The sequence below is a fragment of the Thamnophis sirtalis genome, unplaced genomic scaffold, assembly GCF_051295495.1.
Source record: "Thamnophis sirtalis isolate CommonGarterSnake01/CBP01778 unplaced genomic scaffold, rThaSir2_p1.2 scaffold_3, whole genome shotgun sequence".
Classification (NCBI taxonomy): domain Eukaryota; kingdom Metazoa; phylum Chordata; class Lepidosauria; order Squamata; family Natricidae; genus Thamnophis; species Thamnophis sirtalis.
The window spans coordinates 57,937,121-57,963,030 of NW_028261383.1; the positions used below are offsets into that span (position 1 = coordinate 57,937,121).

At 38.7% G+C, this 25,910-nt stretch overlaps 2 protein-coding genes across 4 annotated transcripts; one reads left to right on the forward strand and one right to left on the reverse strand.

Moving 5' to 3' along the window:
- On the forward strand, positions 1-12,671 carry TATDN2 (TatD DNase domain containing 2). 3 transcript variants are annotated; one of them, XM_014059141.2, is made up of 7 exons: positions 1-137; positions 682-1,055; positions 1,845-3,410; positions 4,812-5,681; positions 6,346-6,473; positions 7,279-7,462; positions 10,838-12,671. In XM_014059141.2, the coding sequence occupies exons 2-7, from the start codon at positions 696-698 to the stop codon at positions 10,976-10,978; spliced, it is 3,249 nt and encodes a 1,082-aa protein (XP_013914616.2). In that variant the 5' UTR covers positions 1-137; positions 682-695; the 3' UTR covers positions 10,979-12,671. The 3 variants fall into 3 exon arrangements, with proteins under 3 accessions (XP_013914616.2, XP_013914614.2, XP_013914617.2); XM_014059139.2 differs by lacking the exon at positions 1-137 and adding an exon at positions 144-424; XM_014059142.2 differs by lacking the exons at positions 1-137; positions 7,279-7,462; positions 10,838-12,671 and adding an exon at positions 144-424 and having other exon boundaries at positions 6,298-6,430.
- Positions 12,672-15,969: 3,298 nt separating this feature from the next.
- On the reverse strand, positions 15,970-25,893 carry SEC13 (SEC13 homolog, nuclear pore and COPII component). The gene is made up of 9 exons (XM_087708932.1): positions 25,740-25,893; positions 24,074-24,118; positions 22,516-22,631; positions 21,774-21,925; positions 21,175-21,308; positions 20,698-20,831; positions 19,656-19,776; positions 18,583-18,729; positions 15,970-16,427 (listed from the first exon to the last, which is right to left on the reverse strand). The coding sequence occupies exons 1-9, from the start codon at positions 25,740-25,742 to the stop codon at positions 16,317-16,319; spliced, it is 963 nt and encodes a 320-aa protein (XP_087565058.1). The 5' UTR covers positions 25,743-25,893; the 3' UTR covers positions 15,970-16,316.
- Between the last annotated feature and the right edge of the window lie 17 nt (positions 25,894-25,910).

The following is a 25,910-nucleotide window of genomic DNA, read 5'->3' on the forward strand; positions in this document are numbered from 1 at the left end:
GGGAGGAGGCCGCGAGAAGGTATCGGGAAGCGGATTCAGCCGGGCGACTCGTCAAAGGGCGGGCTCGCGAGCGGAGGTGGCCGGAATCAACCAATGAGCGGACGGCGGAGGCGGCCGTGGCCAAGGCCTGGAAGAAGGTTATGCGCGATCCTCTTCTTCTCCTTTCGGGCTCGTCGCGAAGTAGCCTTCTGGGCATTGCCAGGGTGGCCCTCCGCCTGTCTTCCCCGCGACCCCACTTCCCGGGTGTTGCTTCTCTCGCAGAAGGAGGCTGGAGGAGGGTGGGTGCGCCTGGCGCCCCTGAGATGGGCCCGGGAAAGGGCCGTGGCGCTCTGCTGCTGAGCGAATCCGCGCCCCCTCTCCTATATTTTGGCGTTAAAGATGGCTTTTGTTGACGGTCGTTTTATCCGAGATCGCGCGTATAAAGGTGGGAGACCCTTTTTAGCGTTCTCTAATGGTCCTTTATTTGCATTTTCGGTTGATGCGAGGTTTAAATATTTATATAATTAAATAATTATTTAAATATATATATATATTTAAACCATATATATGTATGTGTGTGTGTGTATGTATGTATGTATGTATATAATATTTTTAAATAAAGCGACTGCACCAGTCAAGCGGAAATGTGTTTAAAGATTGCCTTTTCTAACCCACCCCTCTCCTCCCCGTTTTGATATCCAGATAATTTAGCCCCGATGCAGCCGAGCAGGAGACGCAAAATCGAGTGGGACGGCTTCGCTGCAAGCTCACCTGCGAAATTCAGCAAGATCGCCGAAGCACCGGCCCAGCCTGCTCGCGGAAGTCCCGGCGTCAGCGGGCCGGCCGCGTTTGGGAAGACCCGCGTTTTCTCCCCGGTCTTTTCCTGCAGGGAGTTCTCCCGAACTTCGTTCGCTGCCGCGGATTCTTCCTCTGATGAATTTGAAGTAGATGATGATATCAGCGGCGGTGGGCAAGAGCCTCCTGTCCTCAGCAAAACCTTCCTCACAAAGCCTGCTGCTTCTGACATGGAGACGAAAAATGTGGCATTTTCCCCTCGGGAATCCCTGAAACTAAAGGTGTGTTAAGTAGCAACCGAAATTGCTGAGTAAAAGTAGTTGCAAAGGAAATTAGAATATAGATGTTGCTGTTGATTCTTAGATGTTTTTATTACTCTGCAGTTATTTGTTATGCAGTGCTGTTTTGTAAGGCTTTAGTGATGAACGCCCTCAAAAATCCCATAGTTGACTAAATACATTATGCTGTATTTTGATAACCTTCGATTCCTTTGGAGGATAATTCCACTTTTATCATTAGGCTTTCATTTTGTAATTTTTTGAAGTATTTAGACTTCAAAAATATTTTTAAATTATATATCCTAGATATTTTTTTTTGTTTTCTGACAGTCTTTAATAAATATTAGATTATTTTTTTTATGAGTTTACTTCTCTAGCAATTTTGTTCCTACTAGCAGAAACATTTAACTTAACTAGAATTTGATAAGTTTATGTTATCATCTAAATTATTTTGTCTGGTTACAGCCATTGTAGTAAGCAACTGTAAACATAAGAACAAATGTTGACTTGCAGTTTTGTATTTAAGAGTAGATTGACAGGAGCCCTGGTGACATGGCAAGTTTCGGATTCTGGCAGGGTTAGTCTGAATGGTGTGAGGAGCCAAGTAAGAGGAAAGAGCATTTCTGTAGCAACATAGAATGTACAGCCAATAAACAATAATTACTTCAAATCTCAGTATTGTTATTACTGATGAACATGGCCATTGCTCCCTAACCTAGTGTGAGCTAAATAGTTTTGTGAGTTGGCTTTTACTTACAATTTATGAAGCTTACCTTACTCTTTACTATTTAGATCAAGCAAGAAGATTGCAGTGATGCAAGAATAAATATTGCAGCAGTCCCTGAAAGAAAAAATGATTTAAAAGAAAAGTGGCTGGCTGAATGTGGCCGGAAAAGAATAAAAGGCCAAGATCAGGATGAGGGATCTCGATTAATATATCGTAAAGCTCTGCTCGGTATATTGGGGGGACAATTGCAAGCCCGAAGAAAACCTTCATCTTTAAATGGAATTCATAAGGAAAGCACTTCTAAAGAAGAGGAACTTGGTTCAATTAACAGCGTGAGACAATTTTCGGTTGTATCAGAAATTAAAGAGCAACAAACTGGAAACAAATCACATTGCTTGAAAACTGCACCAAAGGAACGTATTAATATTTCTGTTAAGCAAGGCAATAAAGAATCATGTTGGTCAGATGGCAGTTCAAGACGTGTATCTCTAATGTCAAGTTCAGAAGAAAAAGACCAAGAATCCAACATTCAGAAGGTTTTATTGAAATCAGAAAGCTCTGCAGAATTGCGATTTGAAAAAAAAACAGAGCTTCAGCAGGACTCCAACTTCAAAAAAGCTACTCCACAAAAAGAAAATAAAACTTTGAAGTACAGTACAAAAGAGATTTCTAAACCAGGAACTGGATTGACACAAATTTCCACAATATCAAGACCAGAGCATGAAACAGATTTTCAACAGGATCCCAACACTGAGAAAGCAGTTACAAAAACAGATAATAAAACTGGGCATAGTGTTAAAGTTTCCAAACCAAGGCATGGTTCAAAACATAGACATAAACGATCAAAATCTGAATATGATTTGGAACTTCAACAGACTTCCAGCTTTAAGAAGACTGTGAAAGACACAGAAGACAAAAGTTCTAAATATAGCGTAAGAGAACTTGCCAAACCTTTGGTTAGGTCAAAGCAAAGTCATCGACTGTCAAGACTTGAGAATGAACTTGATGTGCAAGAAGATTCCAATGTTGAAAAAGCTTCTACAAAAAGAGAAAATAAAACTAAGTGTAACACAAGAGAACTTTCCAAACCAGTGGTTACTTCCAAATACATTCACATACGATCAAGTTATGAAGATGAAGTAGAACTTTATCAGGGATCAGATGACTCGCAGGTTTCAGTAAAAGAAAAAATAGATGTTGGGCAGAGTAAAACGAAGAAAGAAAATAGCCGCTCAGAGCACAAATTTAAAAGCAAGTCTAGCTGTTCACAAATTGGAGGGCAAAAAGATGAGCAAGTCTCTCCTAAACAGCTAAGTAAAATCTCTGATGGGAATATTTTTGCTAGCCAAAGTAAAAAAAAATGGGGGAAATCAGAAACCAACTTGAGAAGCATAGTTGAAAATTCAAAATGTGAAGCCGAAGAGACCAAGCAGAATAGTAACAATCAGAAAGCTCTTATAAAAGGCATTAGTGGTTCTGCAAAACAAAAAAGCATAACAAAAGACCAATGTATTTCCTCCATTTCATCCAGTGCACAAAGTGATGCCACAGAGAAGTTTGTGAATTTCCAGACAACTGTTGAATCCTCTCAAGAATCAGTGTTAATGGATGATTCAGAAACAGATCGAAAGGTAAAACATTAACCTATTAGAAGGCTATTTCTAAAAAACATAATTATTAAATAATATTAACGTCGCTATTTTAACCAAATCTAAAAAACCTAAATTGAATGAAAACACATTTACAACTTAGTCTGGAAATGTTCTAAAATGCCCTCAGCTTTTCATTATTCTTTACATAGATAGTGCAAGAATTATAGCAGACTTAAGTATCAAGAGAGTCACTTTAATTGATAAAATATTTAAGGGTTCTAATTATGTAGACTTTTAGAAGTGGCACAATTGTGGGAGATTTAAGTGGTAGATAGAAATGTGATTCCACATACACAGAAGATCTATATTTTTTACTGAAATGTTATTTCTATGTTTGACAAACATACATTCACAAATTAGCTTCAGTTTGAGACTATGTTAGCTTTTCTGGGGGGTTTCAAGTTGCATGATTTTTAAGACTTTCTGATAACAAGTTATTAATACACATATTTTAGTCAGACGTCCTTAGTAGACCCTAAATTATTCAGAATGAGTTACACTTACTTAATGAATCATATTACTTCCAACTATTTGCCTTAATGACATAAATAATCTGGTTCCACCACAAAACCGCGCTCGACTAAACCGCATAGCTGACGTCATCAACAGCGCGGAGACAGAAGCACGCTGTAAACACTAAACCTAAAATTAACCCCTAAACCTAAACCTAACCCCCCTAAACCTAACCCTTAACCTAACCCTAAACCTAACCCTTAACCTATTCCTAATCCTTAACCTAACCCTAAACCTAACCCTAACCCTTAACCTAACCCTAAACCTAACCCTAACCCTTAACCTAACCCTTACCTTAAGTTGAATCGGCTTGCTTTCAAAGTGCTATTTAAAGCGCCCTTCTTTCTCCGCGCTCGCTGTTGTCGCCCTGTTGATGACGTCAGCGACGCGGTTTAATTGGGCGCGGCTTAGTCGAGCGCGGTTTTGTCGTGCCACGAAATAATCTAGCTTTAGATGTTATTTTTTTATTTCTTTACTACAGCAATTTTCTCTCTCTTTTTTTTTACTATGAGAATAGTTATATCTTCCTTGTAGAACTGTGGCATGCCCAATAAGAGTAGTGTTCAAAGTAAACTCTTAGAACAACTGGTTTTAGATGCTTAGTAAGTCTATCAGCAGTTCAGGTTAGAGAGGGAAGGGAGGTCAGTGGGAAGATTGTATTGACCTGCTGGAAAATTGTGTTGCACTGGAACATTTTGGAAAGGTTAGGGACAGTCCGGTCATTGGATATACTGCATGGGAAGCTGCTGAGGGTAGGGATCACATGGCTGTCATTTTAAATATTGTTATAGAAAAAAATAGATTTTTGAATAATTTTCATCATTATTTTCATGCTCATCTTAAATGGATCCCCTCCTTTTTTTTCAGTTTATGGAGCCCAAGAAAGAGCTTTCAGCTGAAAATATTTGGTCCGACACGGAAGATGGAGAATCACTGGTTACTTTTTCACAAGAAGATTCCATCCCTAACCACAATCTTTCAGAACCAAAGGAAATGTCATTGTCAATGACAGAATTTGTGATGTATCCTCCTCATTTATACAGTCAGAAAATGAGTGATTATACAAAATACTGGACAAGCAGTCCAAAGCCAACACATTCTTTTTCAAGCCCCACTGAAAACACCTCATATTCCAATAATCTCTGTGACATTTCTTTAGAACGCTCAGTGAATACAACGAAGGATAAAAAACCTTCAGTGGAAAGTATGCAAGAGAGAGAGTGGTTATATGGTTCGTTATTGGACTATAAAGAGAAAAAAAGACGTCATAGTATGGAAATAGGATCATATGTTCCCATCTTCTCATCACGCAAGTCACATTCTTTCACTAATAATTGTGTAAACCAGGATTTTCCTAGGAGTTTGCCCAAATATTTAGAAGAAGGGTTTATTGACACGCACTGTCATTTGGACATGTTATATTCAAAAACAGATTTCAGAGGTTCTTTTTCTGAATTTAGGAAAATATATAGTGGCACTTTTCCTAAAGAATTTCAGGGCTGCATAGCTGATTTTTGTGACCCTCGTACTTTAAAAAACAACTTGTGGGAAGATTTATTAAAAGAAGACATGGTTTGGGGGGCATTTGGCTGCCATCCGCATTTTGCTCGTTATTACACAGAACTTCATGAAAGAAATATCTTGCAGGCAATGAGACACCCCAAAGCGATTGCCTTTGGCGAAATAGGACTGGATTACTCTCATAAATGTAGTACAGAAATTTCAACGCAGCATAAGGTAAATTTTTATACTAAACTGTGTTAAGATATTTTATAATTGCGTAATACTTAACAGTAATTGCATTGATTTAACTGGTTTTAGACAAAATACCTTGTCAGACCACTGAAGGTGATAATAGTTTTAATAAACAATGAGTGGTGGATTGCAGAAGTAACCAAAAAGTTTTGAACCCAAATGCCAAATTTTGAAATCAAATTGCTCTGTTTCAAATTCAAAGCAACTATTATGGTCTTGCTGGAAGTATCCAACCATATTCTGAGCTGAAATGGCCCCAGTTACTGCTCAAAGTACCAGTTTCAAACCTAAGGTCAGAACATTACAAATTCAGAATCTTTTTTTTTTACTCCGGAGTGGATTGTTGAATCATTGTGACAAATTCAGAGCCTTTTTTTTTTTTAACTTCAGAATGAGTTCTTGAATCATTGTGAAGTGCTATTTCCAGAGAAATACCGTGTATGCAATGCTGTCCTAAAATGGTAAACGTGATAAATAACTGAAAACAGTCCAATATTTCTTGAATTTAAGTATTCATAATATGCTTTGGTTTGGTTACATTATAAAAGGCTGTGCTTAATGCTAGCATATTTCCCCCATGTCTTACTTTTGTTCTCAGGGCAGTTGTAATGGCATTTGAAGGTGTGCTGCTTTTTACTTGCTTCAGGTTTTTGAGAGGCAACTGAATCTAGCTGTTTCCTTAAAGAAGCCTTTGGTTATACACTGCAGAGATGCTGATGGTGATCTGTTAGAAATCATGAAAAAATGTGTACCAAAAGACTACAAAATACACAGGTAATTGTACTGTGTTCTTAAGTTGTATCATTCCTGTTTTTTTTTTTTAAAAAAAAACTAATTGAATCTTGAGGGGAATAACAGTCTGCCTGATTAGAATACTACCATGAGATGTAGATAACACCTTTGAAAAATTATTAAAAAATAAGAAATTTCAGTTGCCAAGATCTTACAGTTTATGGACAGCTAAGCATCAATGAGGGACGCGATGGCTCAGTGGCTAAGACACTGAGCTTGTTGATCAGAAAGGTCTGTGGTTCGAATCCCTAGCGCTGCGTAATGGAGTGAGCTTCCGTTAATTGTACCAGCTTGTTAACCTAGCATGTAAAAATGCAAGTAGAAAAATAGGAACCATCTTTGGTGGGAAGGTAACAGGGTTCCGTGCGCCTTCGCCGTTTAGTTATGCCGGCTACATGACCACGGAGACATCTTTGGACAGAGCTGGCTCTTCAGCTTTGAATGATGAGCACCGCCTTCTAGAGTCGGGAACGACTAGCACATATGTGCAAGGTGAATCTTTATCTTATGCATCAAATAATTTTTTCCCCATGGACTCTTCTAACTCACAAATCAAAGCTGAAAATGAAACCATAATCTGAATGAAAGAATTTAATTGAAATAAGGTTCCATAAATAATTGCTTCCATTCAAGATAATTTTGATTAAAGGTTTTCATACCAAAAAAGAATTACTGAAATGGCAGCTACTATGCTACATAACTATTTTGTCAAGTCTTTAGTATGATCTTCATTACTGGTTATTTGTTTGACATAGTTGGATGACCATTCTTTTTGATCCCTTCATAGGCATTGCTTCACTGGCAGGTATAATGTCATTGAACCACTTTTAGACTACTTTCCAAATCTAACTGTTGGATTCACCGCGTTGCTGTCTTACCCATCAGCAATTGAGGCTAGAGAATCTGTTCGAAAAATCCCATTAAGTAGAATAGTGGTAGAAACAGATGCACCTTATTTTCTTCCTCGGCAGGTAAGATTGGTTTTAAAAATACATCCACTATCACTGTTTATACTGAATTAAGATAAGTGGGGTTTTTTTTTGTTTTTGAGAGGGAAAGTACTCAGATAGAAAATGAGATTTTGAAATGTGAAAAGGCTGACATTACTTTTTCTCTTAATTTGTAATAAAATAGTTGATGCAAGTGATATCTCGGAAAACTGTAACATAAGATTGATAACAAAGACATTACAATATTACAGGCACCAAAAGATTCCATTAGTTTAAAGCTTTCCATATCCAGTAAAAACTGAAATCAGTGTATTTGTAGAAATAGAATTAAAAGTAGATCTAAATTTAATTCTGCCTTCATTGCTGAATTTTTATGATATGCAAAGAAATAAAGCAGAGGCAAAATGGTCCTTAACAACTACATAGTTTATGTATTAAATGAAATTATTCCTAATCCATGGTATATTATATATTCATTTGTGCTAATGTTACATAATTTACTTAGTATGAAAAAAATTTAATACCTCAACCAGTATCGATAGTTCAAATTTCTGAACAGTTAATGCAAATGGAACAGATAGAATGTAAGCCTCATAGGTAGTCCTCAGTTAAACAGAAATATTTACTGGAATTTCTATCGATAATTGATGGCATAAAGTGCAATGTCACCTGACTGCATTGCTTAATGACAGCAATATTAGCAGTTTCTGTTGCTGTCATTAACTAAATACCACCAGTAGTTATGTGAGGAGCCACCATGATCCAAGCAATTCCCAGTTTGGTCCATCTCTGACTGAAGCCTTGATAAGGTTAGGGACTGTCTTAATTCCTCCTCCATGTCCCTCCTATCTCTGTCTTTTTTTCCGCCCTGCAGTTCAACATTTGGCAGTGGGGATGATAGTAACAGCAATGCTGCAGCACTGCTGGCACCATTGAAGGGTGCCAAACCTCAAGCCCTGCGCCACAACCAGCCCCACAGCACAAACCCCAGCCATCCCCACCAATCTGTGCTTCATAGGCCCTTTCACTCCCAGCAAGGTATGCAAGATAGCTCTGGCCATGTCAAGCCTTTCCGAGGCTACATATACAGTTCTCCAAACTGCATGCTGCCTCCTCAAGATGCTTTAAGAGATTTTTGAGACCTTCCAAAAGCTCAGAGAAAGCTGCGCCCACACTTCCCCCAAATGCCCATGGCCTCATTATTTTTCAGAAGGCCTCAAGAGTCTTTCTGAAGCATAATAACGAGGCAGCACATAGTTTGGAGACGCATGCACATGGCCTTGAGAAGAAGTTCTGGCAAGGCCAGCAGCTGCCTTGAATAGCACATGGTTGGGTCACCAGCAGAAGAAAGGTGGCAAAGATCAAGTGGGCACGCACATCCTGTGGAGCATGGAATGGCTGGGACTAAGCTCTGACTGGCTGCGGCATGGGGCTTGAGGTAACACTCTTCAGCAATAAAGGATAGCAGTACTGGGCTGAAGTAGAAGCCCTGGGGTGATAATAGTTGGTTGAGACTGCTGAAAGCCCTGTGCTTCTATTTCATTTCCAGCAATGCCACCACTGCTGAGGAATGATGCTGTGCAGGGCATTTAAAAGGGCAGAGATGTTGGGGGGGAAATAGGTGTATGAGAGAAGTGCCCCTCTGGTTTTAAGTCCGAATAAGCTGCCTAGCACCCAAATTTTGGCTATGTAGTCATGGAAGCTCTGTAACAACCATAACTTTAGGGAATCAGTCAAGTTACATTGGTTCATCTTCACTGTAACTAAACGAATGAATTGTTAACTGAGGACTGCCTGCAAATATTTCCTAAAACTAATGAGTCTTGAAGAACAAAAGTAGTATAGCAATAGCACTTAGGCTTATATACCACCCCATGGTGCTTTACAGCACTCTCTGAGTGGTTTACAAGTGTCAGCATATTGCCCCCAACAATCTGGATCCTCATTTTACCGACCTCAGAAGGATGAAAGGTTGCGTGAATCTATTTTAACTTAATACATTGCCACTGCACCTAGTAGCACATTGCGGCTATACAGCAGCTCCTTAAACAGCATGCTATATGAAGGCAACATTTCAGTTGGAATAAGGTGAGGTTAATAGCTTGGAAATAATAGGGGTTCACATGAGATGACAAGAAGTTGTTTTGGGGTGGTAACTGTTTTAGCCATACAGTGCTGTATATAGGAGGATAGAAATTGAAAAATTTCATAGGCGGGGAACTTGAGGGTAACTGAATGCTGTAAGACAGAGTTCCCCAACCTTTCTGGCTTTGTGGCCCGGCGGATGGGGTATTGGACGGTGGGCAAGTATGTATGTGGGCACAACTCCATTTACACAAGTGGTGGACTTGCTCATTGCTGCTCGCACAAGTGAGGATGCCCACTGTCTCGCCTGCCACTTCAGGCAGCCCAGTTCCGAACAGTTCACGGCCCAGTAGTGGGCCGTGGCTCTGAGGTTGGGGACCCCTGTTGTAAGAAAAGTGAAACTTGAGGCTGAAATTGCTATCAGTTGCACATTAATATATTGATAACAAAACTTTTTGGGAGGAGATGTCAGTTTCTGCCAGTAAAAGGAAATAGGTAGATAAGTCTGTTAGCAATTGCATGATTTTTTACATGTTGCTATACACATTTTTAATCAAAACAATTGTTTGTTTGCAACAGTAGAAAGACATACCTTATAGAAAGGACTACATCTGATACAAGATATACCATATTTTTTGCACTATAAGACACACTTTTTTGCCCCCCAAAAGTGGGTGGAAATGTCTATGCATCTTATAGAACGAATGTTGCCAAAGTCCCGCCCACCTGCAGCCCCCCCCCCCCACGGCCATTTTTGGCCTCCACGCATCCCATTTTGGTCTCCGTGTGCCCCGTTGTTAGGCTCCGTGCATCCCATTTTTGGCCCATTCCAGGCAGTGGGGATCACCACCACTCACCACCAGGGTTCGTCTTCATTCGCAAATGGCAATTGGCAGTGATAGGCGGCGGCAATTCCTGCTGCCTGAAACAGTCCAAAAATGGGACACATGGAGGCAGCAATGGGTGGCAGAGATCCCCACAGCCTGGAACAGTTGATCGGCATTATTCTGGGAGGCTGATCCAACTGCCAATTAACTGCTCGTGCTAAATCAGACTGCGATAATGTGCTGAAGCTGACCAAGCTGTTTGCTGTAAGAACACTAGCCAGATGAATACCAATGGATGCTGGTAGGCAGAGGCAGAATTTTTTTCTTGTTTTCATCCACAAAACCTAGGTGTGTCTTATGGTCCAGAGTGTCATAGTGCAAAAAATACAGTAATAATTTGTTACGTGTTAAACCTACTTTCTGATTAGTACTTGTATCTAGAGTTGAAATCTGTTCTTTGTCTAAAGCTCCCTTTTTTTCCTAGGTGCCAAAAAGTGTTAGCCGGTTTTCTCATCCTGGTGTAGCTCTGCACACAGTGAAAGAGATTGCCTGTCTCAAAGAGGTGTCATTACCTGTCATGTTAGCTGTTCTAAGGCGAAACACCAACAAAATTTATAACTTGTAAGAAGGTGCAAAGAGAAGAGGGAAGAACTGAAGAGGAAATGCTTTTGTAAAGTTGATTTGATCCTTTTAAATTTATTTCGTAATGTAAATATAGACCTAAATTTGGAATATCCTTTAATAACTTTTTTTAATTTGTTCAATTCTGTTACTTGTTTCTGCTCTTTAATGTGCCTCGGTGTTGATTTTAATTCTAAGAGTTTTGGGTTTTTAGTTGTTAAACCTTGGGGGCACAAACTGTCAGTATTTTAATTTTTCAGAAAGAAAACAGAAACAAACCTGAAGTGCTCTTAAAATTATCAAGCTAAATTTAAGTATTTCTTCTGAGCAGCAAATCAACTAACTGCTGCAATAAAAGCATTACCCACTTATCTAACACACATGTAGAAATAACCTCAAAGAAGTAATGAAGTGTATTTTCTGTTTCTGAACATTTTTTTCCAACACACTAACCCATTCACTCTTTTCACAGAATAAAAGTAAATGCTAAATCATTTTTAAAGAGACACAAATATTGTTTACATACATTTACTGAAAGTCACAGAAATTCCCTAGCTGAATTATGCTGAAGTGAAAAATACCTGCATGCATGCAGGCTAATGAAACAAAGTTAAGGGAGTAAAATAGTGTATCAAGATTATTCATAGAAGGCTTTTAATTTCTATTTGAATTTATTCATTTTTAATTTCTTCAGAGAGTTTTTAACTAGGAAAGTGATTATACAGTATATCACATAAGTAAGTACACTCCCTCACATTTTGTAAATATTTAAGTATATCTTTTCATGTCACTGAAGAAATGACACTTGGCTACAATGTAAAGTAGTGAGTGTACAGCTTGTATAGCTGTAAATGTGCTGTCCGCTCACAATAACGCAACACACAGCCATTAATGTTTAAACTGTTGGCAACAAAAGTGAGTATACCCCTAAGTGATAATGTCCAATTGGGCCCAAAGTGTCATTATTTTGTGTGGCCACCATTATTTTTCAGCACTGCCTTAGCTCTCTTGGGCATAGAGTTCACCAGAACTTCACAGGTTACCACTGGAGTCCTCTTCAACTCCTCCATGACGACATCACGGAGCTGGTGGATGTTAGAGACCTTGCGCACCTCCATCTTCCGTCTCAGGATGCCCCACACATGCTCAGTGGGTTTAAATCTGGAGACACACTTGGCCAGTCCATCATCTTTACCCTCAGCTTCTTTAGCAAGGCAGTGGTTGTTTTGGAGGTGTGTTTGGGGTTATCAGGTTGGAATACTGCCCTGCAGCCCAGTCTCCGAAGAGAGGGGATCATGCTCTGCTTCATTAATGGCTGTGTGTTGCATTACTTTGAGAGGACAGCACATTTACAGTTATACAAGCTGTATATGCACTACTTTACATTGTAGCCAAGGGTCATTTCTTCAGTGTCGTCACATGTAAAGTTATACTTAAATATTTACAAAATGTGAGGGGGGTGTACTGTATGTTTCTATAATTTTATGAATTACTTTGACTTTAAACAATTTATTTGTCAATAAATTATTTTTGTACCAGTGTTCTTATAATTAATCATCTTGGCAACAGAAATTAATCTTGTAGTCAATAACACTGAAAAGAAACATTCCTTTGTCTTCAAAGCAGCTGTGTGTTTTATCTTTAAATTTTATTTCTGTAGATACTTTTGGTCATGTTATTAAATATGTTTCACAGTGTTTGTGAAAGTAGTTTTTTAAATAATCCCCCCCCCCTTTTGCACGTCTGTTCAAGGTGTACACATTAAGAAGGAATGACAATATGATACTATCATCCTGCAAATATGCTAAAGGAATGCCACAAGATTAAGAACAAAAATGTCTTTTCCTTCAAGATCATACTTGATTTGATTTTGGAATTTTGTAATAAACTAATGCTTCCTTTTTGGCTCCAAAGCACGAGGCAACTCTGTACAGCTTACATTATTAAATAGTGAAAATAGAAAGAAAAAATGGACTTCTAGTGAGGATGCATGGTGACGTAAATGTCTTTGAAGGAGCAGTGACTCTGGATAGCTGCTCCTTGTGAGTAGACTACAGGATCTGAATTTTTTTGTGGTCTACTTGTGAGTTGAGCAACTGGGAGTCAAGAGGGCTCAACCAAACTTACAGCCATAATGTCTAGAATATACATAAGGTTCACTGAGCCTCATTTCTTAATCACTTTCTTAAATTACTTTTTGCTTTTCAACTATTAGGAACCTCTGAATCAACAAGTTTTATAGCATTTAGTGTGTGAATTTCCTTCAATCTTCAGCAAAAGAATTTTGAAATAAAAATATAAGAACTTTTAAAAATTGTCTTTTTGGAATAAATAGCAAACTGGTAATTAGAATATTGGCAGGAAAGTTACAAGTGGACTAAGGGTCCAGATGAATTTGAAATAAGTTTTCAAATTAATCACAAAAATCCAAATGATCATAAATTCTTTACTCCCCGTCCCCCCAAAAATCCTGGATGGGGTTTTGAAGGTTGGGAACCAGAGGGAACTAAAGGTTACAATTAAAGGAGAGGAGCACTTAAATTTGATTTACTAATACAGAATTGAAGCAAAATACTCCAACATTGGGCATATTTATTTATTTATTTAATTTGTATGCAATTCATTCTACCAAGTTACTGGCAGCTAGTTATAGAAGAATATATGTGAATAATGGATTCAGAAGTTAAGAATGTGCCATTTTAGATGGTATTTAAAATGTGTTACAGAAGAGAAACAAGTTTTATTGGACAAGACAAAGTCTGATTAGATTTTAAAGTGACAGGCTACAAGAATGATACAGAAAAAGATGCCACACTGGATACACAAATGAAACTGGTGGATGTCTTAACAATTAAAAGAGATGTACTAATAAAAACAAAGTGACTTGAATAACTTTCCAATATTGGATTTACAAATTGGACCTGATTAAAGTTTTGAAGAATTTTGTGAGACGGACAAAGAAAAAATGAAAAGAAACCGGTACCTAGGACATGACTTCGGGTCAGTCATATTGTTTCAGCCTAACTCATCTCACAGGGTGGTTGTAGGGAATAAGGAGGAGGAAGGTGTGTTGGATATATTCACTTCTTTACTTATTATTTATTATTACTCAAGGTAGGATAAAAATATTATTTGAAAGGATTAAAAAACCCAAATTACAGGGTCTTCAAAAGGGAGTTTGATTGTTAAAAGCAAAGAATCTAAAGTTGGTTTATTTGATCAAGATTAAAATATGTATGTTGTTATCTCTGGTAATCTTCAATGGACTTTCACTGACCAGGACTGAACAAGGCTTTAAGGATTTGTTTATAGATAATAGATACGGAAAGAATATATAATTAGTTGTATTTTAAGAGAAAGTGATTTAAGTTACTAAAATTGTTTATACTTTTGATAAAGAAGGAAGTCAACTCTTTATATATTTTTCCTTTTTTAAATTTATTTTAGTATTTATCTTTTTAACTGTAATGTTTAATAAAATTATTTTTAAAAACAGAAAAAATCATGAAAAATCCTAAGCATCTGGAAGGACAAAACCAGAAAGAAAAACTGTCAAGTTAAAGCCTAAGCAGCCACTGTACTCCTAAACCCCGTAACAAAGCCAAGTTTTTGCGATTTTCAGAACATCATATCTCTGGAGGCATACTATTGCGGAGGGATGTGCTTTCCACGCAGTCTCATCTGATTTTTTTCTGCTTTGTAGACCAAAAATAATAGAAATGTGACTAAAGCAAATTCTAAGCAAATCATGGAAGCTGTGGACAAAAACATATGAAACAGATACATGCTATACAAAAAGCTTTAGAAAAACCCATACTTTCTTAAAACTGCAGACCTCTCATACTTCCCAGGGAATAACTCATGAGTAAAATAGGACTTCTGTATCAATTTAATGCAGGTTTGCTGTTCTCATAGCTCTTGATAATTGCTGAAATACTAGTTCTGAAATTCGTAAGTTTAAACATGTCACTAATTGTGTTGCTTCATACTGGAGGTGTTTGTGTAAATAATAAGACAGCCTTGAGGGAGGAATGCAAGCTCCATCATAGCATCCATGTTGCCTACCATAGCAACAAATAGCACAGTATTTCAAGTCCACAACAGGCAGATAATGTTCACAAACGGCTTGTAAGGATTTGTTATTTTAGCTAATCTTAAGTAGTTTTAACCTTCCTGTAAAATTGATTTCTCAGTATAGTCTACCTAACAATTTTGCAAGTCTCATTATGCTGTACATCCTCCCCTACTTATACTTCAGTGGATTAGAGAGATTTTTGACTGAGCTGTTACAGACTCCAATTTAATTTTTATATACAATATCTGCTCATATAATTAGTGGAAGAAAAACAATATGCCTTTGACCTCTGTTCTTTATTCTGCTACTACTTAAAAGCTGCCTCATTCCTCCTTACACTTATTGTGTCTATTACTTTAATTATGTTGTGTTATAAACCAGAAGTACACAAATACGCATAATGAACAAAGCAGTTCAATAATTTCTTCCTGTTCTGTTAAGACAGGAGTGAAATAATCCTATGAGTCCAACTTAAACAACCTTCTGAATTTATTACAATTTACTATGAAAAATGTACAAAATAATTACAACATAGAGCAATTTTCTTTCTGAAACAATTCAGTGGATTTTAATTGGACTTTCTCTTTTTAAAGCAAAAGAACAACATTAGTTATGCAGTATTTAGAGATCAAATTTACATTTTCAGTTAAACATGTAAGGCAAACTACAAAGCAAAGGTGACTGTATTGGGTCATAGTGTGTATAAATTTGGCTCGCATCTCTTCCTCTTATGTTCAAATTATCTACCACGTAGTTCTTGACAGAAGAGAAAATACTAAGTTTTTTAAAAGTGTAATTACTAAAACATTACTCTGAGGAACTCTTAAGACTCTTTTAACAGAGAAATACTAGCTGAAAGGATGCCAAAATTTTCAAGTAAAATGATGAAAAATACTGGTATATTTCTTTTTTTTTTAAAAAAAAAAACCACACTAAAAGGAACAGTATTTTTTCATGTCGATTTTGCCTTGAATTTTAAAAGTGTCAAGTAAGGCAAATTGTTACAGGGGCTTTCCCTAACCTGGTACCTTCTAAATGTGTTAGTTCATCCTCCTAATTCCTAGACTGCTGCAATGAATTAGGAAAGTTATAGTCCACCAAATTATTAAAAACCAGATTGGTGAAGGCATTCCACAGTTTATTTTTTTTTATCAAGAGAATATTCATAACAAATTAAATTTTACATGGCCCGTATTCAATAAACCTGGATTACTAAGAAAAGTAGAAAAAAACTGCTTCTTTAAACTGGAAATCTTCATCATAGTCATCACTGTTCATTCTGTTGTCCTTCTGTAATGGCAGATACTGCTCCTTGGCCCTTATTGACATCACTAATGCATGCCCACTGTCCATCTACTGATTCTTTCCATAGAGTTACCTAGAAAAGACCATGTTTATTTTAGAACTCAATTTACAAACATGAACCTTGCTTTGAAAAATTTTCTTCATTAAAGGTTAGATTTGATTTGATTAGCTAACAAGTAGCCTTCATGTGTTTGCTTTTAAATTTAATTAGGTATTATTTGGTCAAGGGAAGCTATTCTTGCTAGCAGAACATAGGCAAGGCAGCTTGCAGCTTCTTCTCCTTACTTCCCAGCAATCTCAAAACTTTGCTTTGGGGAGTTTCCAAAATTAGTAGAATCTATTTTGAGAATAGTGCAAGAAGGAAGAAGAGCGGTTGCTAGACAGATAAATATTACATATTTTAAAACGCTTGGATTTGTTAGTATATGTGGTTAGTTATATTTATCTGCATCTATTTACATGTGGTCTCTTAGTATAGTACAACTATAAAAGCTGCACTGGGAAGAGGGACAAGAGATGTATACTAGATAATGCTGAGGCAGATAGAGATTACAGTACTATACTGTCTGTCAATAAATCCTTGTGAAAAAAAGAATTAACTAATAGGCATGTAATAGAAGTGATGACATTTATGAATGATATGGAAAGAGTGGGTAACAACATCTTTATTGAATGAAGATGAGTTAGGTTAGGTTTAATTATCCCAGTGTAATAAACCAGGAACATACTTTACACAAGCCCCTACTTTCTCACAGCCTCTTCAGAAGTTCTGACAGAAATTGATTTACTTCAAATATGAAGCACGTTATAACTGAGCCCCTTGCTTCAACTAATACCTTTGTAACACATACCGTGTTTCCCCGAAAATACAACCTGTCCCGAAACTAACGCCTGGACACATTTTTCGTGTGGGCAAAAATATAAGCCCACCCCTGAAAATAACCCCCCTGGACAACCCCCCCTCCGGTCAGGCAGAGCAGCACTCACCGACCTAGCGGTATCCCAAAGGCACCAAGCCACGGGAGCCGGGAGGAGGAAAGGTGCTCACGTTGCTTGCTGCCTTCGGGATACCACTAAGTTGGGGAGTGGCGTTCTGCCTGGCTGGAGGGGGGAGTTGCCGGGCGGCTTGTCCCTTGCGAGCAGGCTCCCGAAGAGCCGGGCACAGCCTTGGGGGCAAAGCAGCCATGAGGTGACCACAGTCACAAGCAGCCACCCGGCAAATCCCCTCTCCAGCCGGGCAGAGCGCCTTCACTGACCTAGGGGGCATCAATAAGGTGCCAAGCCATGTGGCGCTCTGCCCGCACCCCAACTCCCGCAGCTTGGCACATTCGGGATATCCCCTAGGTCAGTGCATGGAGCTCTGCCCGGCTGGAGAGGGGGGTTGCGTGAGCGCCTGTTCCGCCCCCAGCAAGCATGCCTCCTAGCCCCACCAAGCCCTTGCGCAGCTCTCCCAGGGCACCGCCGCCGCTGCTGCAGACATACTTCAAGCATAACTTCCAAACTCCAAAACTTGTCTGCGGAATCTTCCAGCATCGGCCATTCTAGGAGTGTTCTCTGGTGGGCCGGCTGCTGGAAGACTCTCTGTCTGGAAGACTCTCTGTCTGGCAGCTGGCCCACCATAGAGAGCACTCCTAGAGCGGCCAATGCTGGAAGACTCAGCAGCCGAGTTTTGGAGTTTGGAAGTTATGCTCAGAGCGTGGGGGCAGCGGCTAGTGGCGGTGCCCATGGTGAGGCTGGGAGGCATGCTTGCTGGGGGTGAAACAGGCGCTTGCGCTACCCCCCTCTCCAGCCGGGCAGAGCTTCATGCACTGACCTAGGGAGTATCCCGAGTGTGCCAAGCCGCGGGAGATGGGGAGCGGGCAGAGCGCCATGTAGCTTGGCGCCTTAGTGATACCTCCTAGGTCAGTGAATGGTGCTCTGCCCGGCTGGAGAGGGGATTTGCAGGGCGGCTGCTCGTGAGCGTGGTTACCTCATGGCTGCTTTGCCCCTGAGGCTGTGCCCAGCTCTTCGGGAGTCCGCTTGCAAAGGAGCAGCCGCCCAGCAACCCCAAAACAATAAGCCCTCCCTCATAATAAGCCCAAGGCCATATTTTGTAGGGCAAAAGAAAATAAGACCCTGTCGTATTTTGGGGGAAACATGGTAAGTAAGTGAATCTAGGAAACAAGTAATAGCAAAAGGCCACTTGGGACTGACTAAATAATTTAGGTACAAGGTGCTTTAATACTTACTTTATTATCTCCTCCAGACACAGCTAGAATATTTGCAGTAATGGACCAGCTAACATGCCAGACTACATCACTGAATTTATGGAGTAATTTTGGTGACCATGAGTTTCCAGAGGCATCATCACACATCCAGATAAACACTCTGCCATCCTAGAAGAAGGCAAATAGAGCTGTCAAGAAATGGACATTCAATATCTCCTATAGCAGAATGATGCTGACATTTTAACAAGGACATCCTTTCTCCAGAGCCGCAGCTACAACTCCATGACCATGGAATTCATTCAAATTGTGCTTCAAGTTGGCAATTGTCAATCCGTAAGGATATTTTATTTGTAATGCTAGTAGTTAAAAACACATTGATACAGGTCTTAACTGGAGGTACTACTGCTTCAGATTACAAAGCGGGAACTGGAATTCTAAATGACTCTATCCGCTCAAAGAAATAATACCACATTTTTCGGAATATAAGACACACAGGAGTATAAGACGCATCAAGATTTTGAAGAGGCAAATAAAAAAAAAAGTTTTTGCACTCTGCAGACCTCCCCAAAATGGCCTGTTTTTCACAAAAATAGGCCCATTTTTTGTTAAAAAGGGGGGGGATGCATAGCCTTTAGGAGGCTTATAGAGTGCTCCTGGGGGGCTGAAGGGGCAAAAATGAGCAAAAACCAGCTCATTTTTCTCTTATTTTTGCCCTCCCCAGCCCCCAGAAGCACTCTGGAAGCCTCCTAAAGACTATGCACAGCCATTTTTGGAAAGGGGGAGGGGTTTCGGGAGGCCAAAAATGCTGCGTTCAGTGTATAAGACTCACCCAGATTTCTACCCCCTTTTTTGAGGGAAAAGGGTACGTCTTAAACTCCAAAAAATACAATACCTCTTGGCTTATTTTATTAAAGGCTGATTAACAATAACTTTACTAAAAACCAATATGCCAAAAAGCTTACAGTTAAAACTTTCTCAATAAGCTATTTTTTTCATAACATATTAATTTTATTTATGACACTGTATTTATGCCATCTCATAGAAGGCAATAACAGATCTCTATCTTCATTGGGTAAACATTAAAGTAAAATTACCTGGGAGCAACTGGCAATAGTACTTGTTGGCAAACCTATGGAAGGAGCCCAGGCTACATCTCTGACCCAATCACTGTGAGCTTCCAATTTTTGTTCTTCTTTCCACTGGCCATCTTCTTCTCTGGAAATATTGGGAGGGGGAAGATGAAGATTCAGAAAAAAGTGTAAAAACCAAGATGAATATATTGTGATAAAGGAAATGGCTATTTTAACAAATATTAGCAATATTAATACAGATAAATGTTGCAGTTATAGGATTGGTCTGTTTACTTTCTGATAAAAGTATAGAATGGACAAGACTTTCAAACAGTTCTGCTCCAAAACCCAACCGATACATTTTGCACCTTTTGCAATGTAATTAGTTTATGTCTGCTTTGAATAACAATTCACAGATTCTTAACAATTACAAGATGTCCTTTAGGAAATTAACTTTAATTTCCAGTGAAGTATGGGAATCAAACAGAAATTCCCCTAATAGAAAGCGGTCAAGCTTTTATTTGAACATATCCAAGGAAAGCAAAGTTACCACTACTCTGGATATCTGACCCTACAATTCAAAATTTGTACTGTTCGAAGTTTTTCTAAAATTCAGTTGGAATCTGCCGCCCCGTGTCACACTTTTGGATATTTCAAAACAACTATCGTATCACACCTTGTTCCTTTTTTCTGAAGCCAAAAATGTCCAATTCAATTTGAAGCTATTTGTGACTTTCAAGAGAGTTTTTATTAAGTGTCCTTGAAAAAAGACCCAGAAGAACTGGTATCTGAATCACCAAAGGAAAATCACTTCTGTTTTATACTCATAGTTTTCTTCATTGTGGCACTGAATCATAACTACCCTAGCCCAACAAATGAATGCAGAAAAACCAAGCAAAAATATAAAATAACTGTTGGAGAGAAACTAGGAAAGGTTTAATCATTTGGCAGATGGAAGAAGTAAAGAAGGTAGCTTTGTAACAAGGACAAGCAATTTTTTTTAAAACATCTCTATCTCTTTCCCCCCACCCAAAAAACTATTAGATAATTTTTGAGGCTAACTTACCTCCAAATTTTGATGAGATTATCACAGCCACCTGATGCAAATCGTTTGATGTAGTTTGGTTTTTGGTTTGAAGGCTGATCTATGAGGCTTCCTGGTACAACAGCAGGTGCCCAGCTAACAGCATTGCAACCAATCTATGCAAAAATAAATCAATGTAATTTCACCTAATTTATAGCAAAACTAAAGACAGATTTTAACAACTATTTGTTTCATTTACAAACACTTCCTAAGAAAACATTTAACGTAATCTTTCTATTCTTATGTGTTGAACAATAAATATATTTCCTCTGTTTAATAGTGCATGGATGTTTATCCAATTAAAGAAACATTGCCTTTCCTTCCTTACCCACACAGTTTATTTTGACTAAGGTTGTCTGAACTTCAGATTCTAGTAAAAGAATAAAAAGATTTTACATGCTTTAAATATTCCACCTTGTTTGCCACATAAAATGTTTAATAAAATGACTCTATACTCACTGTATGTGCATTGCTGATTTTTTTCACTTCCCACTGTCCATCACCAGTATAACTCAACAAAGAGATAGCCCCATCAGAGCTGCCACAAGCCAGGATCAACCCATAGTCTTGTGGGGCCCAACATACAGAATTGACTGTTAGAAAATGTAGAAACAGATTGCATTATTATATGAATCACTCAACTACAAGAGGAAAATATAGAAATCTTAACTTTTTAGTCTACACTACTTAAATGGGATGAAAGGCTAATATGCTATGGCAACAGACTCTTTTAAAAAAATCTGCAGCTTTAAGTATTAAAAAAATTATAATGGCAACAACAGCACAAATGCCTTCAAGCTGGTATTTAGTTTGCAGATCACTAGGCTACTTTATCCCACAAGCAATAAGATATTGCTATACAAGTGTTACATCTGCAGATACTGGTGATAGCAACAAAATTGGCTTCAACGGGGATGCACTTAAAAGTTGGAAGTGCCTGCACCACCAAAAAAGATGGAAAAGCAAGTAATAAGCATAATCAAAATAAGTAAATTTCTACCAAAAGATTAAATCAATCTGTTCCTATGCCCACATAGTTTGCAGAAGAATATTTCTACCTGAGGAATCATGTCCTGTGTATTCATATGTCTTCTCCCATGTACCATTCTCTTCTTTCCAGATAATAACCTTTCTGTCATAGGAACACGAAGCTAGGATGTTTCCATACATGGGGTGAGCCCAGGCAACCTGCCACACAGGACCTTCATGCCTATTGGGGGAAAAAGAAATAATTACTGCATCAAGGCCTTGCTTTTAGTTATGATGTATGGAGAGCATTTTGAAACCACTTTAAAATCATGCATCCTGTCAAGTGATTTATATCCTGAAATATTACACGAAGAGCCACTTCAATTTTTATTTAGACATATCAGCCTTATCAAAGGCTTCAAAGCAGGTGTCATATTTTTTAAAAAAACAAAAATGTTGTAACATTTCCATTTGTAAAGAAGATTCATTTCTAAAGTTTAGCACATCCTATCTGGAGAGTCCTTTTAAAAACAACAGGACATAAATACATTATTTCCTAATTGTACAGAACTCAAAGTTTATTTCTTAGTGTTTGTGAGTCCAATCAATTATGTTTAGTTAGATCACTTTTTAAATGAGATGAAGCGTAAGAAATTGGATATATCGTATATAGGTTGTAAGACAGGCAAGATAAAGGTTGACTTACAAAAGCTGTCAAGTTGAATATTAGATATGCAAAAAAAATATTCTGGACAAAAGCCAGCAATTTTGTCTATAACCAAAATAGAAAAATGGGTCATGCAACAAAGAATTATCTTGTCTTCAGCTCACCCTCTTAAGTCAGCTATGAGAATTTGTCCTCCATTCCGGACATCAAATATTTTCACAGATCTGTCTGAAGAGCAGGTTGCCAATCGAGTGCCATAGTAATCCATTTGAGCATCATGCTAGGAAGTAATGTAATAAGCTTTTTAAAACCTCACGGTTCTGTTTCTATAACAATTTTTAAATCTTTGAAAATGTAATATTTATTTATTCATTATAATTTGTATAGCCAGTTGTCTCAGAAGTGACTAGGAACAGCAAAAAAAAAATCTTAAAATAAATTAAAAACAAATTATCATCAAATAGAGAAATATAAAATACACAGCATAAGAAGATGTTACAATCAATGGTTGTGCTGGATACGTCACATGCTGGCCATGCCCACGCCTGGTTTAGCCAGAAAAAAGGAGGGGAGAGTTGTGTTACATCATGTGATGTTGCTGTGATGATGTGAGCTTGACACCCCTGCCTTAGATACTTGCCTAGTATCACAACTACCATAACATTTTTCAAAACCTAATAATATTCCAATAAAAATGTTGCAGAGGGTGATTTTTGAAAAACCATTTTGTTTCAGTGCAAATTCCCAGATATTTATAAGGCTACTCAAGTCATAATTTATGACTATAAACAGCATACCTCAATTTTGAAGAAAAAATATATGAAAAACTAATAGTATAAATGAAGCACAATCATGGAGATCGCGGAGTCTGGACTGAGCCAAAATTTTCTCTCAAGCAGAATGCTCAATTATGACTATATATTGTCACCATATTATTAAGATTGGCATCTACCATTTTTATGCATATTTCAAAGTAGCAAATGCTACTCATTGTTACATTCCAAAAATATAACAAGACAATGTGTCTCTTGCTCCACTCACTCTACATCTCTATATGGTACAGTGTATGCTAGCTAACCTTTTTGTAAAGGCATGCCAAAATTGTGTGTGCGTGTGCTATTGCGCATGGGTGTGCGCCCACAATCACAATCCAATGCATCCAACCCACCTGTGCGTGCGACCCACCCCGCACATACACGCCCGACTCTCCCACACGGAGGGGGAGTTTTCGCCCTCCCCAGGTTCCTGAGGCTTTCCTGAAGCCCGGGGAAGGCCGCGGCCCTCCAGAAGGCTAAAAATCAGCTGCCAGCACACGCATGCGTCCCGGAACTGACGGCTCATGTGCCGGCAAATATGGCTCCATGTGCCACCTGTAGCATACGTGCGATAGGTTCACCATCACGGGTATATGCTATAATATGGTATATTAACATGCAAATATATTAAAATGAACAGCTACCTTTGAGCATGTTCATCATCTAATGCCACATTTTCTGGATTCAACTACTGTATCCCATTATATCTCTCCAAAGAAAGGGGAGAATTCTTAGCCTTACCATAATTTTATTTTCCCTTCTATGTAAAAAGTGGCTTTAGCATAAAGGTGTTCCTTTGAAGTTTTCTATAGTACAATAGAAAAATATTCATTCCTTGCATTATCTTTCTAAAATGAATCTTACTGTATTTATTTTGGAATAGAAATGAAAGAGACAAAATACTTACTATCATATCCTCATGGGAAGTGTCCACTGTATTAATTACAGACACCTAATAGGAAAATACAAAGAAGCTGTAATGACACTAATAGATCTCTAACCTTATATTTATAGTGAAGAATTAAAATATATAAGACTTGGCCATACTGTTTACAGTAGTTTATGTACATTAACACAATTAATTTTCAAATAATTTTATAGCATTCCACATGCATTTTGACTTCTTTGTCCTTAGTTAATTTTTAGAATTTCCATGAAATATTGAAACTGATCTGGTATAAGGTAACACAGGGAGCTAATCTTTGTGCCTGCTTTAGCTGACAGGACAGGAAAAAAAATGATGGCAGAACATCTAGTTTTGAAAACTTGATTCTCATTCTGACCACCCTGACCACAAAACTATGCCTATCCTAGGATGTAAAAATATCTTAGACTCAGAACAAAGGTGTTTCTTAACAGCAAGTTTAATTTCAATAGTTTTATGGACTGTTTAAACACATCTTACTAGTATTACAATTTGTCCTGATCTCCAGCAAGTTCAATATGGCTAACTGTCCAGAAAGCTAGTACAACTAGTCCTCAACTTGTAACCATGAATTTAGTGACCATTCAAAGTTACAACAGCACTGAGAAAAGTGACTTATGACCAGTTTCCACATTTCTGGCCGTTGCAGCAACCGCATGGTCACGTGATCAAAATTCATGCTCTTGGCAACTGGTATATATTTATGACAGTTGCACTGTCCCAAGGTTGTGTGAGCACCATTTATAACCTTCCGAGCCAACAAGCAAATTCAATGGAAGAAACCAGATTCCCTTAACAACCTCATGATACACTTAAGAACTGCAGTGATTTGTTTTAACAAATCTGGCAAGAAGTTTGCAAAATGGGGCACCACTGGATTAACAATCCAGCAATGGAAATTTTGAGACCAACTGTAGCAATAAGGACTACTTATACAGCATTCAGCATAAGTATACCTTGATGAAAAAAAATGCTTTCCTTTTTCCTGGCTGCTACCAAGCTTTTCAACTGTCATCCACAATATCAAATTAGGTCCATCACCAAACCATAGTAACTGGTCTGGATTTCTTGAAAAAAAAGCACCTTTGTGACAACCATGACCTGAATGAGTGAGAATCTCCATAGACAATTTGGTCTGGATCAGAAACATTTAAAACCAGTAGATCTTTAATGTAGCCTTTTGGGGAAAAAAATACCTGCTTCCGTTTTCAGTTCAGTGCAAGACAACACCACCCCACCCTCAAGAATTAAAAAGAAAATGAATGAAAAACAGGCGCTTGGATGAATGGGGCAGATGCATCTCCTGCAAAGCGTCCAGCAATACAGGACGGGCGCTTTCAGGATCCCAGACGAATGGCTTGGGAAGGAGTCTTAGACGTGGCCGGGATCAGAGAAGAGCTGGAGTCGGAGAATGGGCATTGATCCTTGGCCCTCGCCTCGCTCGACCTTCGCCGTTTCCCGGGAGAAGCTCGGCGACAAGCCAGCTCAGCCCTGCGGGAACTGGCAAAATGACCACCCGCTAACCCCGCGCTCCTCATACTCTCAAGTCCTGGAGGGGAACACGCCGGAGCGCCAACCTGACTATCCTAAGCGAAGGGAGCCCAAGCTTGAGCGCCAATCCCGGCTCCCCCCACACCCTCAATCTCACCATGGCGGCGACGAGAGAGGAATCTTCACGGGACCAGCCCGGCTCCGCGATATGATTGCCCGGTCGGACGCTCTCAGACGTGGCAAGCAAGCGCAGCCAGGTTGTGCGTAACCAAAACCTTCCGGCTGGGAAAAAAAAACCCTCTTCCTCAGATCCGCACGAAACTTCCTC